Source organism: Vespa mandarinia, chromosome 2, assembly GCF_050613455.1.
Source record: "Vespa mandarinia isolate Hongniang chromosome 2, ASM5061345v1, whole genome shotgun sequence".
NCBI lineage: Eukaryota > Metazoa > Arthropoda > Insecta > Hymenoptera > Vespidae > Vespa > Vespa mandarinia.
The window spans coordinates 14934920-14952500 of NC_140811.1; the positions used below are offsets into that span (position 1 = coordinate 14934920).

General features: G+C 36.7%; 3 protein-coding genes across 21 annotated transcripts in view; 2 read left to right on the top strand and 1 right to left on the bottom strand.

Annotated features, from left to right (window-relative positions):
- Positions 1–938, bottom strand: part of hiw (MYC binding protein highwire) — a 173024-nt gene extending 172086 nt beyond the window's left edge. For all 10 annotated transcript variants that reach the window (XM_035863521.2, XM_035863541.2, XM_035863513.2 and 7 more), the window contains exons 1-2: positions 502–938; positions 20–83 (exon numbers count right to left, since the gene is read on the bottom strand). In XM_035863521.2, the coding sequence (XP_035719414.1) occupies positions 20–83; positions 502–596 (159 nt within the window). In that variant the 5' untranslated portion in view covers positions 597–938. The remainder of the gene's footprint in view (positions 1–19; positions 84–501) is intronic.
- Positions 323–6253, top strand: LOC118440520 (RING finger and SPRY domain-containing protein 1). 9 transcript variants are annotated; one of them, XM_085654869.1, is made up of 14 exons: positions 330–462; positions 560–617; positions 1686–1920; positions 2016–2204; positions 2319–2649; positions 2752–2917; positions 2989–3171; positions 3252–3318; positions 3425–3565; positions 3684–3799; positions 3871–4014; positions 4096–4313; positions 4408–4668; positions 4741–6253. In XM_085654869.1, the coding sequence occupies exons 5-14, from the start codon at positions 2432–2434 to the stop codon at positions 4826–4828; spliced, it is 1602 nt and encodes a 533-aa protein (XP_085510995.1). In that variant the 5' UTR covers positions 330–462; positions 560–617; positions 1686–1920; positions 2016–2204; positions 2319–2431; the 3' UTR covers positions 4829–6253. The 9 variants fall into 9 exon arrangements, 8 of the variants coding, with proteins under 8 accessions (XP_085510998.1, XP_085510995.1, XP_085510994.1 ...); XR_014981774.1 differs by lacking the exon at positions 330–462 and having other exon boundaries at positions 477–617; positions 4741–5998; positions 6080–6253; XM_085654872.1 differs by lacking the exon at positions 560–617 and having other exon boundaries at positions 323–462.
- Positions 6254–6607: 354 nt separating this feature from the next.
- Positions 6608–17581, top strand: part of LOC118443344 (serine/threonine-protein phosphatase 4 regulatory subunit 1) — a 120927-nt gene continuing 109953 nt past the window's right edge. The window contains exons 1-2 of one of the 2 annotated variants that reach the window (XM_035870168.2): positions 6608–6629; positions 6714–6758. In XM_035870168.2, the coding sequence (XP_035726061.1) occupies positions 6623–6629; positions 6714–6758 (52 nt within the window). In that variant the 5' untranslated portion in view covers positions 6608–6622. Of the gene's footprint in view, positions 6630–6713; positions 6759–7359; positions 7579–17581 lie in introns of those variants that run through there. The other variant, XM_035870187.2, reaches the window with a different exon arrangement.

Below are 17581 nucleotides of genomic sequence, written 5' to 3' on the forward strand. Positions count from 1 at the left end.
AATAAATAAATCATAATACCTTTTTTTTATCTCTTTTCTTAACAGCTTTATTTTTTTTACATTTTTTCCATTCATCCTTATACCTAGAAATATGTGACATATCAAATAATAAATTATATTCTTAGAGAAGAAAAATATATGTAATACAATTTTTAAAAAAGAATTAAATTATAATTCCTAATAATACACTAGATAACAGTCTTCACAAATGATCGGCGAGATAAAACATGAAGGTTAAACAAAAAATATTTGTATACACTAGAAATGTCAGTTGACATAGGTGATATAAATAAAACATTTGAGGTTATTCCTGAAGAAAAATAAAGACAGTTGTATTGCGTACTTCGTATGGTAAACAACATCTACGATACAACCTTCTGATTGCTGAAGAAATTTTCTTAGGTATTTAATTAAATCTCAAGGAATGATAACTATTTTCGAAGGCATCATCAAAAGTGACAGGTAAACAAAGATCATGGGAGGTTAGACGCGCTTACGTACCTTTGCGCTTCAGCTACATTTTTAAAGAGATCGTAAAAGCATTTCGTGTAATGATCAGGCTCGGGTAACAATCTCTCGTGTTCGCCGGACACCATGATTTCCACGGAATACTTAAGGTAATATTCACCAATTCATTTTCGTTATACTATTGATCGTTGACACTCTTCGGTCTTCTACATGTGATTATTTTTACGTAGTTCATAAAAGAGTTCCTTCGGTGAATTCACAAAATTCTTTTGCAAGTTAAATGATTTATCAATATATGAGATACAATGAATCTATACTCATTATTTTATTCTCGTATTATTTAAAAAGTAGTCAACGATTCGCATTAGATGCGTGTCAAGAAATTTGTCTTGAAAGTACCAGACGGACCGCGACCGCTTCGCAATTTCGATTTTTAATAGACGAAATCGACTTTCGATTATCGAAGAATGATCAAGCGGATTTTTTTAAATTAAATGCTGAAAAAATAGTTAACTATAAACGAGCAAATCAGTTTATGAGGTCATTAAGTTCAATCTAACAAAGTATTATAATGATAATAAAATGAGTTTCATAAAATAGATTCTTTGTATGTTTTTTTTTTGGTCGTAGATGCTTGCATATTAATGATCAATATCTTCTCTTATAATTTTATATTTTTAATATCAGTTTAAGCATTGTTACGTTCTATATTTATCGAATGTATAAAAACGATTATGAATCGGAATAGCATAATCCTCTGATAAAACTTTAAAGTACAAACGTATCTTTTCTTAATCATTTATCTTGTATTAATCTTATTTATGTTACAATTGATTATCTTCATTTTGACGTCTATCTCTACAATGTACAAATGAAAGTTTTTCCATCGCAAATACCTGTACGTAGATAAATAATATAATTTTAAAGTTTTGCGATAATTGATATAATAATATAATAAATGTACTGATTAATTGATTTTGTAATTATATACCATAGTTCGAAGTCTTTTCCAGTATCTTCAAGTATTGTAAGTTTTAATATTTCAAGGAAAAAAAATACAAAAGAATAAGGAAAATACAAAGTAATAGATAAAAATATATCTGCCTATATATAGATATTCTATTTAGTAATCTGAATATTTATGCATTAATTGTATAAAAATCGTAAACAAAAAAAAAATAAGACGTTATAAAACTATAACGTTTTTTATCTGATAGTGTTACTTAACGACCGATCGCAGGATAGACATCGACTACTCGAGTCCTGCTATACTTATATTACTGTTGAGACCATCAAGAACATAACCTTACTAAAACGGTTCTGCAAATTATTTTTTCAATTTCAATGGGGCTTCTTAAAGACAAAAATTTCACATGGTTAATTCATGAAAGTTGGTAAACATAATTAAACATGACTGTGGTTAAAAATAATACAACCAAACAATGAGTTAAAGCAAGTATCGTATTTATCTCCAGAAATGTTTGAAATTTCATTCATATATACGATTTCATCACGTATTTAATAAAGTTTTCTTTTTACATTTTTAGAATTATTATAGAAATAAGTTGATAATAGATTAAGACTGATTGGAATTTTAATTACAAAATTTACGCTTTAATTATATCTTGGATATATACTCAACGTAATACAGGGTGTTGTATCAAGAACGTATATATAAAAAATCATTAGTTTAATAATGATAGAAGGACATGACTTTACTTATTAATATTTCATTGGTGATTATTTTGTATTTATGCTTTCATATTCATAAAATATTTTAATACTTCCTTGTTCGTAATCATTATTTCCTTGATTGTAAACTGAATATCTTTGTTTTTTTCTCCTTTTAGCTCTATATGGATATTGAATTTAAAAATACGCATGTTATTTGTTTATGTAAATATAGTATATACATTTTACATAGTTATATAATACATAGAAAATAATTATAAAATTTGTGGGAATGGGCAATTGTTTGTGTAAAGACACTCCAGAAGATCTTGAAACATATAATGGACATCAGAATCATGCAGAATCTGAAAATACTATATTACCACAAGCAAACGTAAGCACAGTTGTATCTGGCGATACAACGTCGCCAACTTTTAAATTTCCAACATCGACTGCTATTGACATGCTTGTTCTGGAAACACTTGGAGTTATTGGATCTTTGGTTGATAAGTGAGCACGTTTTTTTATTAATATAAAATCACAATTGATCATATTATTTTTATAAATTATTTTAATTTTTGAACATATATCATAGAAATAATTTTATTTCAGTGAACAAGAACCTCCTCCTGCTATGTTAAAATTACATGCCATTGCGGATAAAGAGGATGGTTGGATACAAGTAGTCAGTTCTATGATAAACGTTATTCCTATGCACAATCCATTAGGCCCTTCTGTTATTACTTTATTGTTAGATGACGGACCTTTGCCTTCAAAAGTTTGTTCAAATATTAGTAACTACCATATATGATAATTAAAGTGTCAAACTTAACATTTCCTCGTTTATAGGATTCTGTTTTACGTTTATCACATATGTTTCAATTATCTCAAAGACTTGGAAAAATACAAACCAGTCCAACGCAACAGCGAAATATTTGTGTGGTATTAGGCTGCATTGCAGAGAAGTTGGCTGGTCCTAGTAGTATAGCAATATTATCAGACGCTACATTAGATTATCTTATTTCAAATCTTGTATGTTATTTCTCTTATTTTTCATTTAAATATATTATTTAAGTATAAATAATATTAATTTTCAAAAATTACTATTTCAGAGAGATGATATTGAACCTTATGTGGTACTATATTCTTTAATTGCTTTAGAAAAATTTGCCCAGACAAGTAAGCTTTGTTCTATGATTAATTATTACCTTAATTAATCTTAAAAGATCTCTAAAAGAGATCTTAAATAATGTTTATTACAGATATTATATATATTTATTTGTAGGTGAAAATAAAATAACAATTAAGAAACGCCTTATAGCAGAAAAACAAAATCCATTATTAGAACTGGAAAAATGGGCCTCAGAGTTTCACTATGTAAGACGCCAAGTGGGTTTCTGTGCACAGTGGTGCCTGGATAATTTATGTAAATATTACAATAAAATTTGTATGTATGGTTACACATACACACACACACGCATATATATATAGATATACGCTATTTTATATAAATGATATTAATGCATTTATTTATAATTTTCTAGTTTTAATGGAAGGTAGAAAGTATTCTCATGATGCAGTTGATATGACTGGTATTAATGTTATGCTAAATACAAAGGATGTAAGCGAGTACCTGAAAATATCACCAAATGGTTTAGAGGTAGTTATGAATCAGTTATAAATAATAATAGTTATTGATATTATTTAATATTTCCATTTTTTATATTTTAGGCCCGCTGTGATGCATATTCATTTGAAAGTGTAAGATGTACGTTTCAAGTAGATTCAGGAATTTGGTATTATGAAACTCTTATAATTACTACAGGAGTAATGCAAATTGGTTGGGCTACAAAAGATAGTACCTTCTTAAATCATGTATGAAGTCCATAAATTTATATTTTTGTATTAAAATAATTAATATTGAATTACTAATTGCACTTTTTCTTTTAACTGTAGGAAGGTTATGGTATAGGAGATGATGAATTCTCATTAGCTTGTGATGGCTGTCGAAGACTGATTTGGTATAATGCTAGAAGTGAAAAATATCACGATAGACCTTGTTGGAAAGCTGGAGATATTTTAGGTTGTTTGTTGGATTTAAACAAACAAGAAATAATATTTTCTATAAATGGAGTACCATTGAAGCCATGTACTCAGGTTTTCAAGACTGTGAAGTATGTTTACATTTGAAATTCAAAAAAAAAAAAAAAAAGAATTATAAAACAAAGTCATGAAAACGTATCAAATATTTCATTTGCCTTTTGTTAGGTCTGGATTCTTTGCAGCAGCTAGTTTCATGTCATTCCAGCAATGTCTTTTTAATTTTGGAAATGTACCCTTTAAATATCCTCCTACTGATAGGGAATATCAGAAATTTAATGACCACGCTTCATTAAATCCAGAAGACAAAGTTGTGCTGCCCAGACATATATATGTAGATCGTTTGAGAAGACTTAGCGTTAGGGAAGATTCATGCACTTTATGTTTTGATCAGAAAGCTTCAATAAGGTTACTACCATGTAATCATAGGTAAGATAAATCTTATTTACTCATTTTTATTATATATACTTGATGTGCCCTCGTAATTAATATTTATTACAGAGGCTTTTGCCAAACGTGTTCAAAACAATTGGTTGAATGCCCTATGTGTAGAGCTACGATCGATGAAATGGCTTTAGATGGTATATGACACTTACCAAGCAAAGCCATATTTGTTGAAAAGATATTTTTATTATGTCTGTTATATTACTTTATGCTCAGACGATATCAGGAGATACTTACGAAGATAGAAGGTTATTTACCTCTATTAACGTATAGTCTCTTTTGTTCCTATTATGAACATTGGTTTTATTCAACGTTTAAAATAAACGACATGCACTTAACACGTATACACGTACGTATGAAACAGATTATGTGAAGTAGTAATGCTGCCATGGTGGGATAGATAAAGATGTAACGTGAAGTTGAATGTAATATGTGGTAAAGAAAAATTGGTCTAAAGGATTCAATTTGATGAGATCTACTATATGTGGAATACAGTCGTGATATTATATGCAATTCTCTATATGTAGTATAGTATTTTGATAGAAGAGAACTATGGTTTTTAACCATAGAATATTCCCAAAAACTTTATCATAATTATGAGGCCTTCTCCTTTGTGACTTTTAATACGACTAATGATAATACTACATTTTAATTAAGCTATACAAGTCAAGATGCAGAATCACGTCAATAGTAAATGTTACAATTTCTGCACCATCTATCGTTGATTTATTCTTTTTCTCACTGATCGATTATGAATGGTCAAGTAATTTTTTGAATAATTTAAATAATAAATTATTCTCTGTAACTTTTTTTTTATTAAAATTATTATTAATTATTAATTCACTTTGGTGGCTTAGGAAAAGTAACACATGCTACTTATATCAATCTGCTTAATATTTTATGTGGGTTTTACCTACAACATACTTTTAATTAAATGCCTAATTATAACTGATAACACATAGATTATACATATTTTTTTCTACACTATAGCATTTAAAAGATATATTAGGTGTAATTTAGAAACGAATTGCTAGCAGTTTTTTTTTTGAAAATAATAAGAAACAAATGTAAAATATTAAATTTGTGACTGGATCACGAATTTTTCTAAAATATGCCTCTACAAACATAAACATATATTTTTTAATCTACAAATCATGTTTTCAGTTACCAATAACTTGAATGTATCAAAATAACTAGCACATATTTACAAATTTATAGGGGCTATATCATACTCGAGTTGCTAGCGATTCTTATAAAATTATGATTCAAAAAACACTTATAATGGATAAGTGACTGGATCACAAGTCCATGACAGGTATAGTTCGATGTACAATTTTCTCTTGCATCATAAAAATTTTACAATAATCATATATTGTTTCATATTTCACTTAAATAGAGAAACGAAATAATGAACTTTATGCTGTAACATGAACCCTTATATAGGAGACTGTAAAATATTGATATATCTTAGTACACATTATATCGACACAAATACATATATAGAAAAAGCGAGAACAAGAAGGAAAAGATAAAGATATATATTATATTCTTGGCAGGAATATAAAGTCTAATGTTTTATTATATATGTGCTTTGGAAGAATTTTTTTTTTTTTATAAAATCCATTCGTACTCGTCAACGATAACCTACTCCCAAATTTTTCTTTACAAAGAAGCCTTTACGTGTTACATAAATATATTAAGGCTTGCGTACTCACGCATATGTATCTTAGAACGATATCGTATATATTTATTTGGGCAAAAAAGCCGAAGGAAAATAATGATCGAAAAATCGCTATCATTTTTTTATAAAAATTGTTTTAAAAGATACGTTATCTCGCAAATTATCGAATGTTGTCGATAGTTTCGAGAAAATCGCGTAGCGAGCTATCGGCATTGATTACACGAGGCGCCGTTAGAGTGCGCCGCAGTTTGTTACAACATGGCGGGTGAGTGAGTGACTGTGGATCCTACGAGGCTGCCCAAAAACACGAGGGATTTTCTTTTAACTTGTGCCGTTTTGTGGGTTTCAGATATATCCTACATGCAAAAAGAAGACCTCGACGACTCGGACAAGGGTGAGTAAAATGAAATAATAGTTGTAAGGACGATGATCGTAATTATAAAGCGCGAGGGGTCGTCCGAGTTCGGCACACGGACAGTATAGCCCCACCACCGGAGGCATGCCGACGATATTCGAAGCGTGCACGATGCGCGCGTGGCGTATCGTAATGATACGTAACATGGCATGGGCACAGGTCGACACGATAGGCAAGAAGGAAATTCGCGCGCGCGCAAGTCATCATTTTTCGAGGTTAGGGAACCACCCGAAAAAGAGAGAGAAAATGAGATAAAAGGAAAGAGCGAAACAAGGAAACTCCCTTGATTCGAAGTCGTTGTTGGTCGTTTGATCGAGAGTTCCGTGTGTCATTCTCGCATGCGTGTGAGAAAGATGAAAACAGAGAGAGGAAGAGAAAGAAAGAAAGAAAAAAGAGAGAGAGAGAGGGTGGTGTGTACTCGTGAGAAAGAGTGATAGGTAGATAGAAAGACAGAGAGAACAACAGTCGTCGCGCGTGAGAGAGCGATTTTGGATGGCGTTTTATCGGTTAGGGGGCGCCACTGTATGTACCGAGCGCTTATGTTTACCTCGACCGCCAAGCCCGAAAAAAAAAAGGAGGAAACAGAAAAAGGGCACGCGGTCGACTCGCGTCGCCACTCCATCGCTGCGCGCCTTGTCAAATTCCTTTCTGCCTCCGGATGCCTTTATGCGAATTCGTTTAACGTAGATACCCGACATTTCGATCTACACAATTTGATCATTCTTCATCAACGGACTTTTCTTGCACGACTACGAGAAGACGACGACCTTCCTGCTAATACGTTTGATCGTTCCATTTTGTACGTAATTTTATTATTATTATATTTTATTGTATTCGTTCATTGTCATTATAACGTGATATGAAATGAGTTGTTATTTTTATGTGTGTTATCTACAATGACACGAGTAAGTTACATTCGTTACAGTGTCGTCACGCTTTCATTGAAAATGCTTCAAACGATCGTTTACCGTTAATGATGTTGAACATTTTCGAATATTCAAATATTCTTATAGAAGAATACGTATTATTCGATATATTTCTTTAAATAAAGAACAAACAAAGAGGTTAGGAATATGGAGTACTTGATGTAGTTTATTCGATTCATAACTTTTATGGTTTAACGTTTATATTGTAATCATTATCATATATTCGTAAATACAATAATATTTGTAATTTAGGCAATGAGGAGGTAAGGTGAGTTTTTGTGAGAAAATGGCGACGTTTCGGGTAATATCAAAGGAAAGAAGGCGCCAATATACGATCTTTCCTATACATAAACCAGGGTGACTGATCTCGGCTCTTAACCTATCGTATATATTTACTAGTGCCATCTATCGTAGACGTATTGTACCAGTTTGTTGATTTTTCTTCTCTAGAGTGATTCAATGATTTTTGGAGAGCTCCTCTTACACATTACGAAAAAACGTAATTATCCTAAACTGTATAAAAGCATTGCGTTTTATTGACTATTATGATACGCATTTTTACTATTTCATAAATAATTTTATTTTAATCAATTTTTAGTAAATAAAGAGTCAACTTCCGAGTCTGACGCATAGCACTCGGACGTTCTTATCAAGCTGGACCCTCTGGCCCGATAAAACCTATATTTTACGTGGGTCAGATGAATTCCGCTTTCTCCCTCTTTCCTTCTTTTTCCTTCTTTCTCTCTTTCTCTCTTTCTCTCTCTCTCTCTCTCTCTCTCTCTCTCTCTCTCTCTCTCTCTCTCTCTCTCTCTCTCTCTCTCTCTCTCTCTCTCTCTCCCCCTTTCTCTCGTTCTCTTCATCTATCTATCTATCTATCTATCTCTTTTTTCCTCTCTTACGCTCTCAACATGTACCCCTTGAAGCATATATCTAGAAAAAAAAAATATTTAGAAACGCACGCGTTAATACTTTACTGCCATCTCATAGCTGGTCCTATAGCTGACTTTATCTAGCATTCCAGAGTTTATCAGCTTCGTTTGTTCATATTCCGAAATGTGCGTAGATAGAAAAAAAATTCGAAGCATCGAAACGATCTTGAAATAATTGCTCGATCTTGATTAGTATCAAAAAATCGTAGCTGTCGTTGTACTATCTTGCAATTTTTTTTATCTGTTGTTAATGTCGAGAGATTAAGAAAGAGAGAAAGAGAGAGACAGACAAAGAGAGAGAGAGAGAGAGAACTTCGAATAGTAGATTCATTCGTTTAAAGAAGATTGTTTCAAGGGCAGTTTGTTTCGTATATATAAACGAATCGACGAGCGAGACAAACGGTATAAAATTTGTTCATAGATTTATCCTATCCTTAGTTCTTCTAAGAAATCGAATCGCGCGTATTATGTTCATTGGCCGTCCTAAGTTCATCCTTCAAATAATTTCAAATCTCTACAGAATATTTGATGATTTATCTTTGGACGATGCAGGTGACTCCTTTCTGATTCATACTTACGTCAAAACATCAATGAATGATTCGTATTGAACGAACGAACGAATCATCGTGAATTCCGCGAATTCTTCGTCATATGTCAACGAGAAAAGAACGATTCATTTTAAATGGTCTAGACATTAATTTATCGGTAATCTACATTTTACCATCGTGCTTTCGACATTACTAAAAGATTATTTATTACGTTAAATGCGGCATTTCGATCGAGATAAGAAGATTGGGCGTTTGATCTTGATACTTGAAAATCATCGATTCTATGAAAACGTTTATGGGATTTCTCAAGGATATACCATGACGTCGATGCTGCGCGGCAACGAGTAGATATGTATGGGAGCCCTGGTAACTGCTGGTAATCAGCCGCGATTATGTAAATTATTCAGGGACTGGCGGTGACAGCTACCGGGTCGGACGTTTCTCGAGTGTCAATGCTTTCCGTCTCTAATTTCCGTGCGAAATGACGCGATTTGTCGGATCTACGTGCGACTTTTCACGACGATCGTCGAAAATTTCCTACGTTTTGAGCGTTAAAGACCCTTGAGAACGTTTCCGAAAGGAGAAGTACGAGCTTCGTCTATTCCGCGCGAGGTAATCTCTTCTTCTTCTTCTTCTTTTTATTCCTTACCCCTCGCACGACGTCGAGTTTAACATCGAGAGGACTAGAGTCGCAGCGTGGACGAGTAAGAAGAAGTAGAATAGGAAAGAGTGAGAGGAAGCGAGAGAGAGAAAGAGTGCTCGAAGAACGAGTATAGGTGGATATATAGAGAAACTTTAATTTCTTGGCATTGTGACGAGTTCCTTGCCCTTTCGGGCTTTTCAATTCGGTGGTCTGTTTTTGATAGGAGGCCACGTCGTCTAGACACACCGGGGGTTGCCCTGCCTTTTATAATCGCAACGAAATGCACCCCTTGGTGCTCGACGCAAAAATACCGGTTTTTTTTCTCTCGTTGCTTGCCCCGTTTTAAGCTTCGATCCCCTACCCCGCAGCCCTTTTTTTAACCCAGCGTTTCACCCTTTCCTTCCTTCCTTCCTCCTTTCCTTTCGTCCTCCTTAGCATCGTCGTGTTACATTAAAACGATTTATTTTACTTATTTAATTCCCATTTCATCATCCCCTTATTTTTCTCAAATCGTCCCAGAGCACAGAACTCAAGCTTGAGTTTCGTAAGTTCACGTCAAATGGATTTTGCTCTCTCGAGAAGTACTACTTCGGCCGTATTCGTGACCGAGTGACCCGCATACGGTCATATTGTAAATATGATATCGATCTTTTTTTACAGTCTTCGTTATACACGATGTAACTTGTCTAGTATCTATATGCTTATCTTTCTTACGTTCGGATAGCATCGATGATCGGTGATCCTTGAATTCATGCGATGGACATAGCCTTTGTCGAGGGGAGAAGAAAAAAATCTCTTTACTTTTTCGCACCCTTTTGAGTAAGCACGAATGCCCTCTCGTCGTCGAAAAGTTATCGCGCTTAATTTCGCGGCGCATAATCGATGGCCCACGCTGAGGAGAGAGCAGGAGAATGCGCGCGCGCGCGCGCGTGTGTGTGTGTGTATGTGTGTGAGGAGAGAGAGAGGACCCGTCGAGAGGGGTTCATCGTCGGCGATCGTTGCCACGAGGCTTAGCCATAACTTCTCTCTCTCTCCCCCTGCCCCTCTTTCTTTCTCTTTCCCTCTTTCTCTTTCTCTCCCTTCGGACAGGCTCCTTGGCGCGCGCGCGAGCAAGCGAGCGAGTCGAGCAGTGGCGCCGCCTGTCGTCAAAACGGACGCTCAAATGGCCGCCCGATTATTACATGACATTCCTCGAATACCATCCAGCCTTCCTTCCCTTCCTCTCTCTTACCCCCCTTACCCCTCGTCTTCTCCCGCGACCGACAGCTCCCTCCTCTTCTCTTCATCCTCCTCCTCCTCCTCCTCCTTCTCTTCTTCCTTCACCTCCTTCACCTCCTTCTCATTCGCTCTCGCTCTTCTAGTTACGGAGAACGAGCAGACCTCCTAAGAGGCAAAAGGCTGCGCAAAAGGCTGCGCGGTCCAAAGTAGGCCTGCGATACGAATGATAAACGCCTCCTCTTTTCTCTCCTCTCTTCACCTTCTCCTCATCCTCATCCTCATCCTTCTCGTCGTCCTCCTCCTCCTCCTCTTTCTCCTCCTCCTCCTTCTCCACCATCTCCTCTTTCTCTTCCTCGCGTCTTTCGTCTCCTTCCTTTGCGTTCGCGTCTCTGCCGAAGAGACGAGAATCAGCCGCGCCCTACGCGCGATACTCTCACAATATTTCGGCGCTTCTATTTCTTCTCTCGGCGATTCGAGAAAGTCACTGACTAATGAATTTTTTTTAACATTTCGAGGGTCCACCGGTCGTTCCCTCATTCGTTCGTTCGTTCGTTTTTATCATTTTTATGTTCCTTCTCCATCCCGTTTGATTGCACGTTGACAGTATCACAACGTTGATAAGAAATATTACTTCAAATTTAGTTGTTCAGATTCGCTCATACTCGAAATCATTTCTCTCGAATATTATTTTTAGTTTTTTTCTTTTTATTTATTACTTTATATTTTTATTATTATTTTTTAATTTTTTAATTTTTTAATTTTTTTTTTCTTTTTTTCTCTATTTTGTTCATCTTTCTCGTTCTCTCGCTCTCTTCGTTCCTTCCGTGAAAACGCGAAATACGTTACCGCGCGTAGTCGGCGCCGGCGACGAGGTAGACGATCGATTCGCGACCGCCTTCCATTGTCGGTGACTCTCTCTGTGTAAGGGGTTTCAAGCGACTCCCTCGAGGAGGAGAAGGAGGAGGCGGCGGAGTAGGCGTGGAGGAGGACGGCTGACACCCTGTTGCAGAAAGAGAGAGACCAGGAGAATGGTTGTAGTAGAGATAGTACGATTCCTCGTAAGCCACGAACGAACCCATTCATAAAGACGAGGCCGTGACTAACGAGCAAGGAGCACCGAGCGCGAACTATGCCCCCTACCCCTCTCACTCACTCTCTCTCTCTCTCTCTCTCTCTCTCTCTCTCTCTCTCGCCTGCTCTCACTCACTTTTTTCTTCAGCTCGCTTTTTCCTTCGTTCTTTCGTTCGTTCTTTCTTTCCTTCTTTCCATCCTTCTCCTTTTCTCGCTCGTTACCCAACTCTTTTTCCAACACCACACACAATGACGAGTCAAACGGCACTCTCCCTCCTTCTCATCTTTTTTCTCTCTCTTTCTCTCTTTCTTTTTCTTTTTCTTTTTCTTTCTGTCTTTCTCTTTTCTTCTTTCATCCATCGATCGTGGCTAATTACAGGAGCGTCCCGTGCCAGAGACAAATTCCTATATCCAGCCAATGACCGCGTCGCCCTTTGACGTCAGAAATCTTGTATAATCTTTCTCATCGGGAACGTGGGAAAGGGAATACCGAACGATGAAAGATATCGATAGCTATCTTCTTATCCTCGAATTAATAATCCGAACGTTAATTAACGTTATAAAGTGACGTGGAGGACGATGCCCTCGCGCGTGTCCTTCGATGAAATTCGAATGGTTTCTGATAAATTAGTGAAAAAAAAAAAGAAGAAAAAAAAATAAATAAAAAGAAATTCTAGGGAAATATATCTTAGAGAATTAGTCATTATTTAATAGGAAAGATCGACAATTTTTTCAGCTCAACTTCTCGACTATTACAATATTGTCTTTCGTATAAGAAATTTGTTCTTTCGTGTTCGTTTTATTTATCTATTTATTCTTTTTTTTTTCTTTTTTTTTTTTTCTTTTTTTTTTTTTCTATTCAGCTTCAAGTTCGACACTTTTTGCGTGTCACATTTGTCGTAGCGTCTCTCGAAAGTTTCGAGCCGACCTTCGAGCCATAGGTTCAGCGTTCGATTTATTCTCGTAGTTCGCTCGAATCGCTTAATGTAATTTGCTTGTACTCTCTAGAAAGAAAAAAAAAAAACTCGCTTTACCTGCATCTACATGCCCTTAACGTGACACAATCGTCGATTCTAATCGTCCAGCTGACTCTTTCCTGTATTTTATCGTAACAGGAAAAGTTTTGATCGCGTTACATGGTTGTCGAGGATCGATGGATAGTCGGGAAATGGAAACGTTCTATGTAAACGCACCCTTCATACTTGCATCCTCCTCAGCTCTTAACGTACCTCCAAAAACCGGCAACCCTTCGTTGGTTCGCTTTCGATGCTCTGAATGAAGGAAGGGTGAGGAGAAAGGGAGGAGATGAGAGAGAAAGAGAGAGAGAAAGAGAAAGAAAAGTATAAGAGAAAAAAAAACAATCTAGCTAATTTTCGAACGCGTATAAGGGCAGTGGGACAAGCAACGTAAAACTAACGCGTCGCCCCAGCTTCGAGTCGATTCAACGACCCTTCAAAGGACCAGAGATCAAAGCATGCCACTGGCTTTTATTCGAATAAAAACGCTCAGTTCTCAAAAATCTCGGAGAAACGTCGACGCTTTTAGTCTTCTATTTTCTTTGGCCTTACCCTCGTCGCTGTGACCTTGACTTTTGAAAGGAAAGAAGAAAAAAAAAAAAGATAATTAGCGAGACGATTAAAGGGAGAAATGTGAGTTTCCGTTAAGAAAAACGAGAGGATCGATCTATTTTCATTTTCTTTTTTTCTTTTTCTTTTTCTTTTTCTTTTTCTTTTTTTTTTTTTTAACTTTAAACAAAATTCTTTTGTTTTTTTCTTGTTTTTTAATTCTTTAATTATTTTATTTTATCGGAAGTATTTATAATGCTTTCGATGAAGTACGGAAATGTTATTTTCTAAAAATAAAAAGACACCTACTATAGATAAGGTTTCGTTCATTCGAGCTAACACGCGCTATTAGCCGGAGGAATAAATTTACGGAAAAGAGTAATCTCGTAGACGTCGAAAAACTGTAACAAACGATCGTCGAGGGCGAATGCTGGGCGTTTAAAGAAGTACACGGTTTCCCTTTTCTCTCTCTTTCTCTCTCTCTCCCTCTATTTTTCCTTCTTCTTTGGCGATTTCTTTGCTCTTCTCGCTCTTTTACACGGTTCGCTGCACTCGAGAGTGACGATTCGGATTTCGCAGTAACAAGGAAGACATTTCAGGAGGAGAGAAGGATAGTCGGTGGAGAAAGCGGCGTGATGATAAATCGTCAAGAATGATCCGAGTCGCACGAGTTAGACGAGGAATGAGAGAAAACAAGATAAAGTGTAACGGAGTGTGTATGAAAAAGAACGAGAAAGAGAGAGAGAGAGAGGGAAAGGAGAAAGAGAAACTATAAGATTCCTTCGTAGTATTCAAAAGTGTAAGGAACGTGCGACTAAAGTCGGAATCGATAACGCTAATCGATGATAAGAGGGTGGTTTAGTCGAAGAGGAAGAGTGATAGCGTCATTAATCATATCCGCAACGGAATCGACGATCCTTCTCGTCGTGAATGCAACCGAGAGAAGTGGCATCGTGTGGCGGACAGAAGCGTGCACAGCTGGTACGTTATCAGGTGCCTTCGGTAGGGATGCGATAACGAGGGAAGGATGTCGTAACACATTCTCTCTCTCTCTCTCTCTCTCTCTCTCTCTCTCTCTCTCTCTCTCTTCCTTGCACTAACACGTTTTCTCTTTTGTCTTTCTTCACTTCTCTCTTTTCATCTCAATCCTCTCCTTCTCTTCTCTTTCCTTTTCCCTTTAGAAGCGGCGACCCAGCCGATTAGGCGGTAAGTGTAAACGTGGAAAGTAACTTCTCAATGGACGAGCCTAAAATTCTTTCCCTCTTTTTTAAGTACGTGTCGCGACGATGTCGCTCTTTCACGAATATTTGAGTGTGTGTGTGTGTGTGTGTGTGTATGCATGTAAGTATATATGTGTTAGTGACGATAGTAGTAGTAGTAGTAGTAGCGTTGGTAGTGGAACGCCGTGTGTAAATAAAATTCCAGATGATGCGGCGTTCCATCGTCGTTGTCGTCGTTGTTGTCTCCGCCGCTACCACCACCGTCTCCGCCACCGCCGCCACCGCTGCCGCCTTCGTCGTCGTCGTCTTCGTTTTCGTCCTCTTCTTCGTCTTCGTCTTCGTCGGGGAAAAAGCACGCCCGAGGTGCATGAACTTTGCTCATAATACGTGAGCTATGAAACTCCTGCTTTTTAATGACGCTCTCATGCCACGTTTCTTCCTATCGATTTTTCAGGCCAATCGACGGCATTATTATTTGTTTTACTAATCCTTTCTAATCTTTGTCATTCTTCCTGGATTTTATATCACTAAGATCTTTCGATAGTTATTGAAGATTGTTTACGAATGGACGATATATTCGATTGGCATAAAAACAGAAAGAGAAAGAGAGATAAGGAGAGAGAGAGAGAGAGAGAGAGAGAGAGAGAGAGAGAGAGAGAGAGACTGGTGCAGACAGATAGACAGACAGACAGATGGACAACATCAAAAAGACAACGATTTGATAGATTCGAATCGCATTCCACGAGATTTTTCCACTCGATGTAGATGCGACTATTCTTCTTCTCCTTTCTCATCGTTATTGGTATCGTAGGCGAAACGAGGTCGAAGCTCGATGTGGCACGAAGAATTTCGTCCCCGGAATCCGACGGTTCTCGCGCAATTGTTGCGACAATTTAGCGCCGTTGTCTCCATCTCTTCCTTCGTTATCTCGCCAACAAGTTAATCTTTATAAATAGCCCGAGCTACGGTTATATTTAATCCTAACTCTCGCGGTGTCGTGGCTTCTACGTTGATACTTCTCTTTCTGTATCTCTCTTTTCTCATTCTTCTTGTTCTTCTTGTTCTTATTATTCTTTTTCTTCTCGTTCTTCTTCTTTTTCTTGTTTTTCTTCTCCTCTTTCTTGTTTTTCTTCTCCTCTTTCTTCATCTTCTTCATCTTCTTCTTCTTCTTCTTCTTCTTCTTCTTCTTCTTCTTCTTCTTCTTCTTCTTCTTCTTCTTCTTCTTCATCTTCTTCTTCTCCTTCTTCTTCTTCTTCCGTATTTCTTATCGTGTCTCGTAAAAATCATTGATGAATGCGTTCTTTGGAAATCTCATTGCTCCATAATTATTCCTTCTCTCTCTCTCTCTTTCTTTCTTTCTCTCTCTTTCTCTCTCTTTCTCTCTTTCTCTCTCTCTCTCTCTCTCTTTCTCTCTCTTTCTCTCTGTACTCCTTCTCAGATATATTATATTGGATTCATCGAGAAATAGCTTTTATCGATTAAAGATTGTTAATCCATGTCGAATACTATTCGAGGAATATATGTGCGATCGATGACCTTTCAGTGATGATCTCCGACCTCCTTCTTCAAAAATGTCGATCCTTTATGAAGAAACGAGTACGTTCACCTGAATAATAGAGAAGATTCGCGAGAATATCTATTTGGCTTTCTCTCTCTCTCTCTCTCTCTCTCTCTCTCTCTCTCTCTCTTTCTTTCTCTCTCTCTCTCTCTCTCTCTCTCTCTCTCTCTCTCTCTCTCTCTTTCTCTTTTTCTTGGGCCACGCTGTTTTTATCGCGAGGTTTTTCTCGCACATCTCTCTCTCTCTCTCTCTCTCTCTCTCTCTCTCTCTCTCTCTCTCTCTCTCTCTCTCTCTCTCTCTCTCTCTCTCTTTCTCTCTCTTTCTCTTTGGCGGCCTTTCTCGTGGTCCTTCAGTTAACCTAAATTCAGACTCGACCGGTAATCGATCGTTCTCGAGCTTCGCCTCTTTTCTTGCCACTACACCTACGTTTTACGAGACGAAGAACGTGGTAAGACCGATCGATCGTCTCGTTCCAATTTTTCCTCAACTAATGCGCGTAAGAGAGGAGGGAAAAATGAGATAAAGATAAAGAAAAAGACGAAAGACGAAGGGAAGGAATATCCTTTAGAAGGTACAATTTTTATAAATTTTTGTCTGACCGACAGTAATATGTAAATAGTTTTATCGATCGAAAAATTTTCTAACGTCTGAAAAATATGTATCTCTGTCGTTTTAAAAAAATTTTTTTTCTCCCCGTAGAAAGATCGCGTGCGAACGCAACTAAAACTTAATTCTTGTTCTCGAACGACGTCGAAGGTCCGAGTAGAAAAGTTCGTTTGAGTTAATCTTAGGGCTCGCCTGCCCTTTAATAAAAACGGTCTGCCCTTACATTCCTCGGCAGTGTGTCGTCCGCTATTTTAAACCTGAAGCTTAATAAATTTACGTCTCTTAATTAGACCATTCTCGATTCTCTCGTTTCTTTTCATTCACTCTACGTATGTCTATTTCTTATAATTTCTTTTTACTCGATTCTATCATCGCAAAGTCTCGATTTTTAGTCGTTTCTTATTGTTCGCCGAAAGTGAAAACATGAAAAGTTCATTCGTTACCTGTTGTACCTCTATAACGTAAGCTTAAAAGGGATCAACGAAATGGCGATGCTCGACTTTGATTTTTGCTTTCTT

What these genes read in the sequence shown, in the direction of transcription:
- LOC118440520 (XM_085654872.1), top strand. Translation starts at nt 2,432, where the DNA reads ATGGGCAATTGTTTGTGTAAAGACACTCCAGAAGATCTTGAAACATAT. An exon ending in ATTATCTTATTTCAAATCTT is followed by an intron (nt 3,172 to 3,251) that starts GTATGTTATTTC and finishes TTACTATTTCAG; the next exon opens with AGAGATGATATTGAACCTTA. An exon ending in TATCACCAAATGGTTTAGAG is followed by an intron (nt 3,800 to 3,870) that starts GTAGTTATGAAT and finishes TTTATATTTTAG; the next exon opens with GCCCGCTGTGATGCATATTC.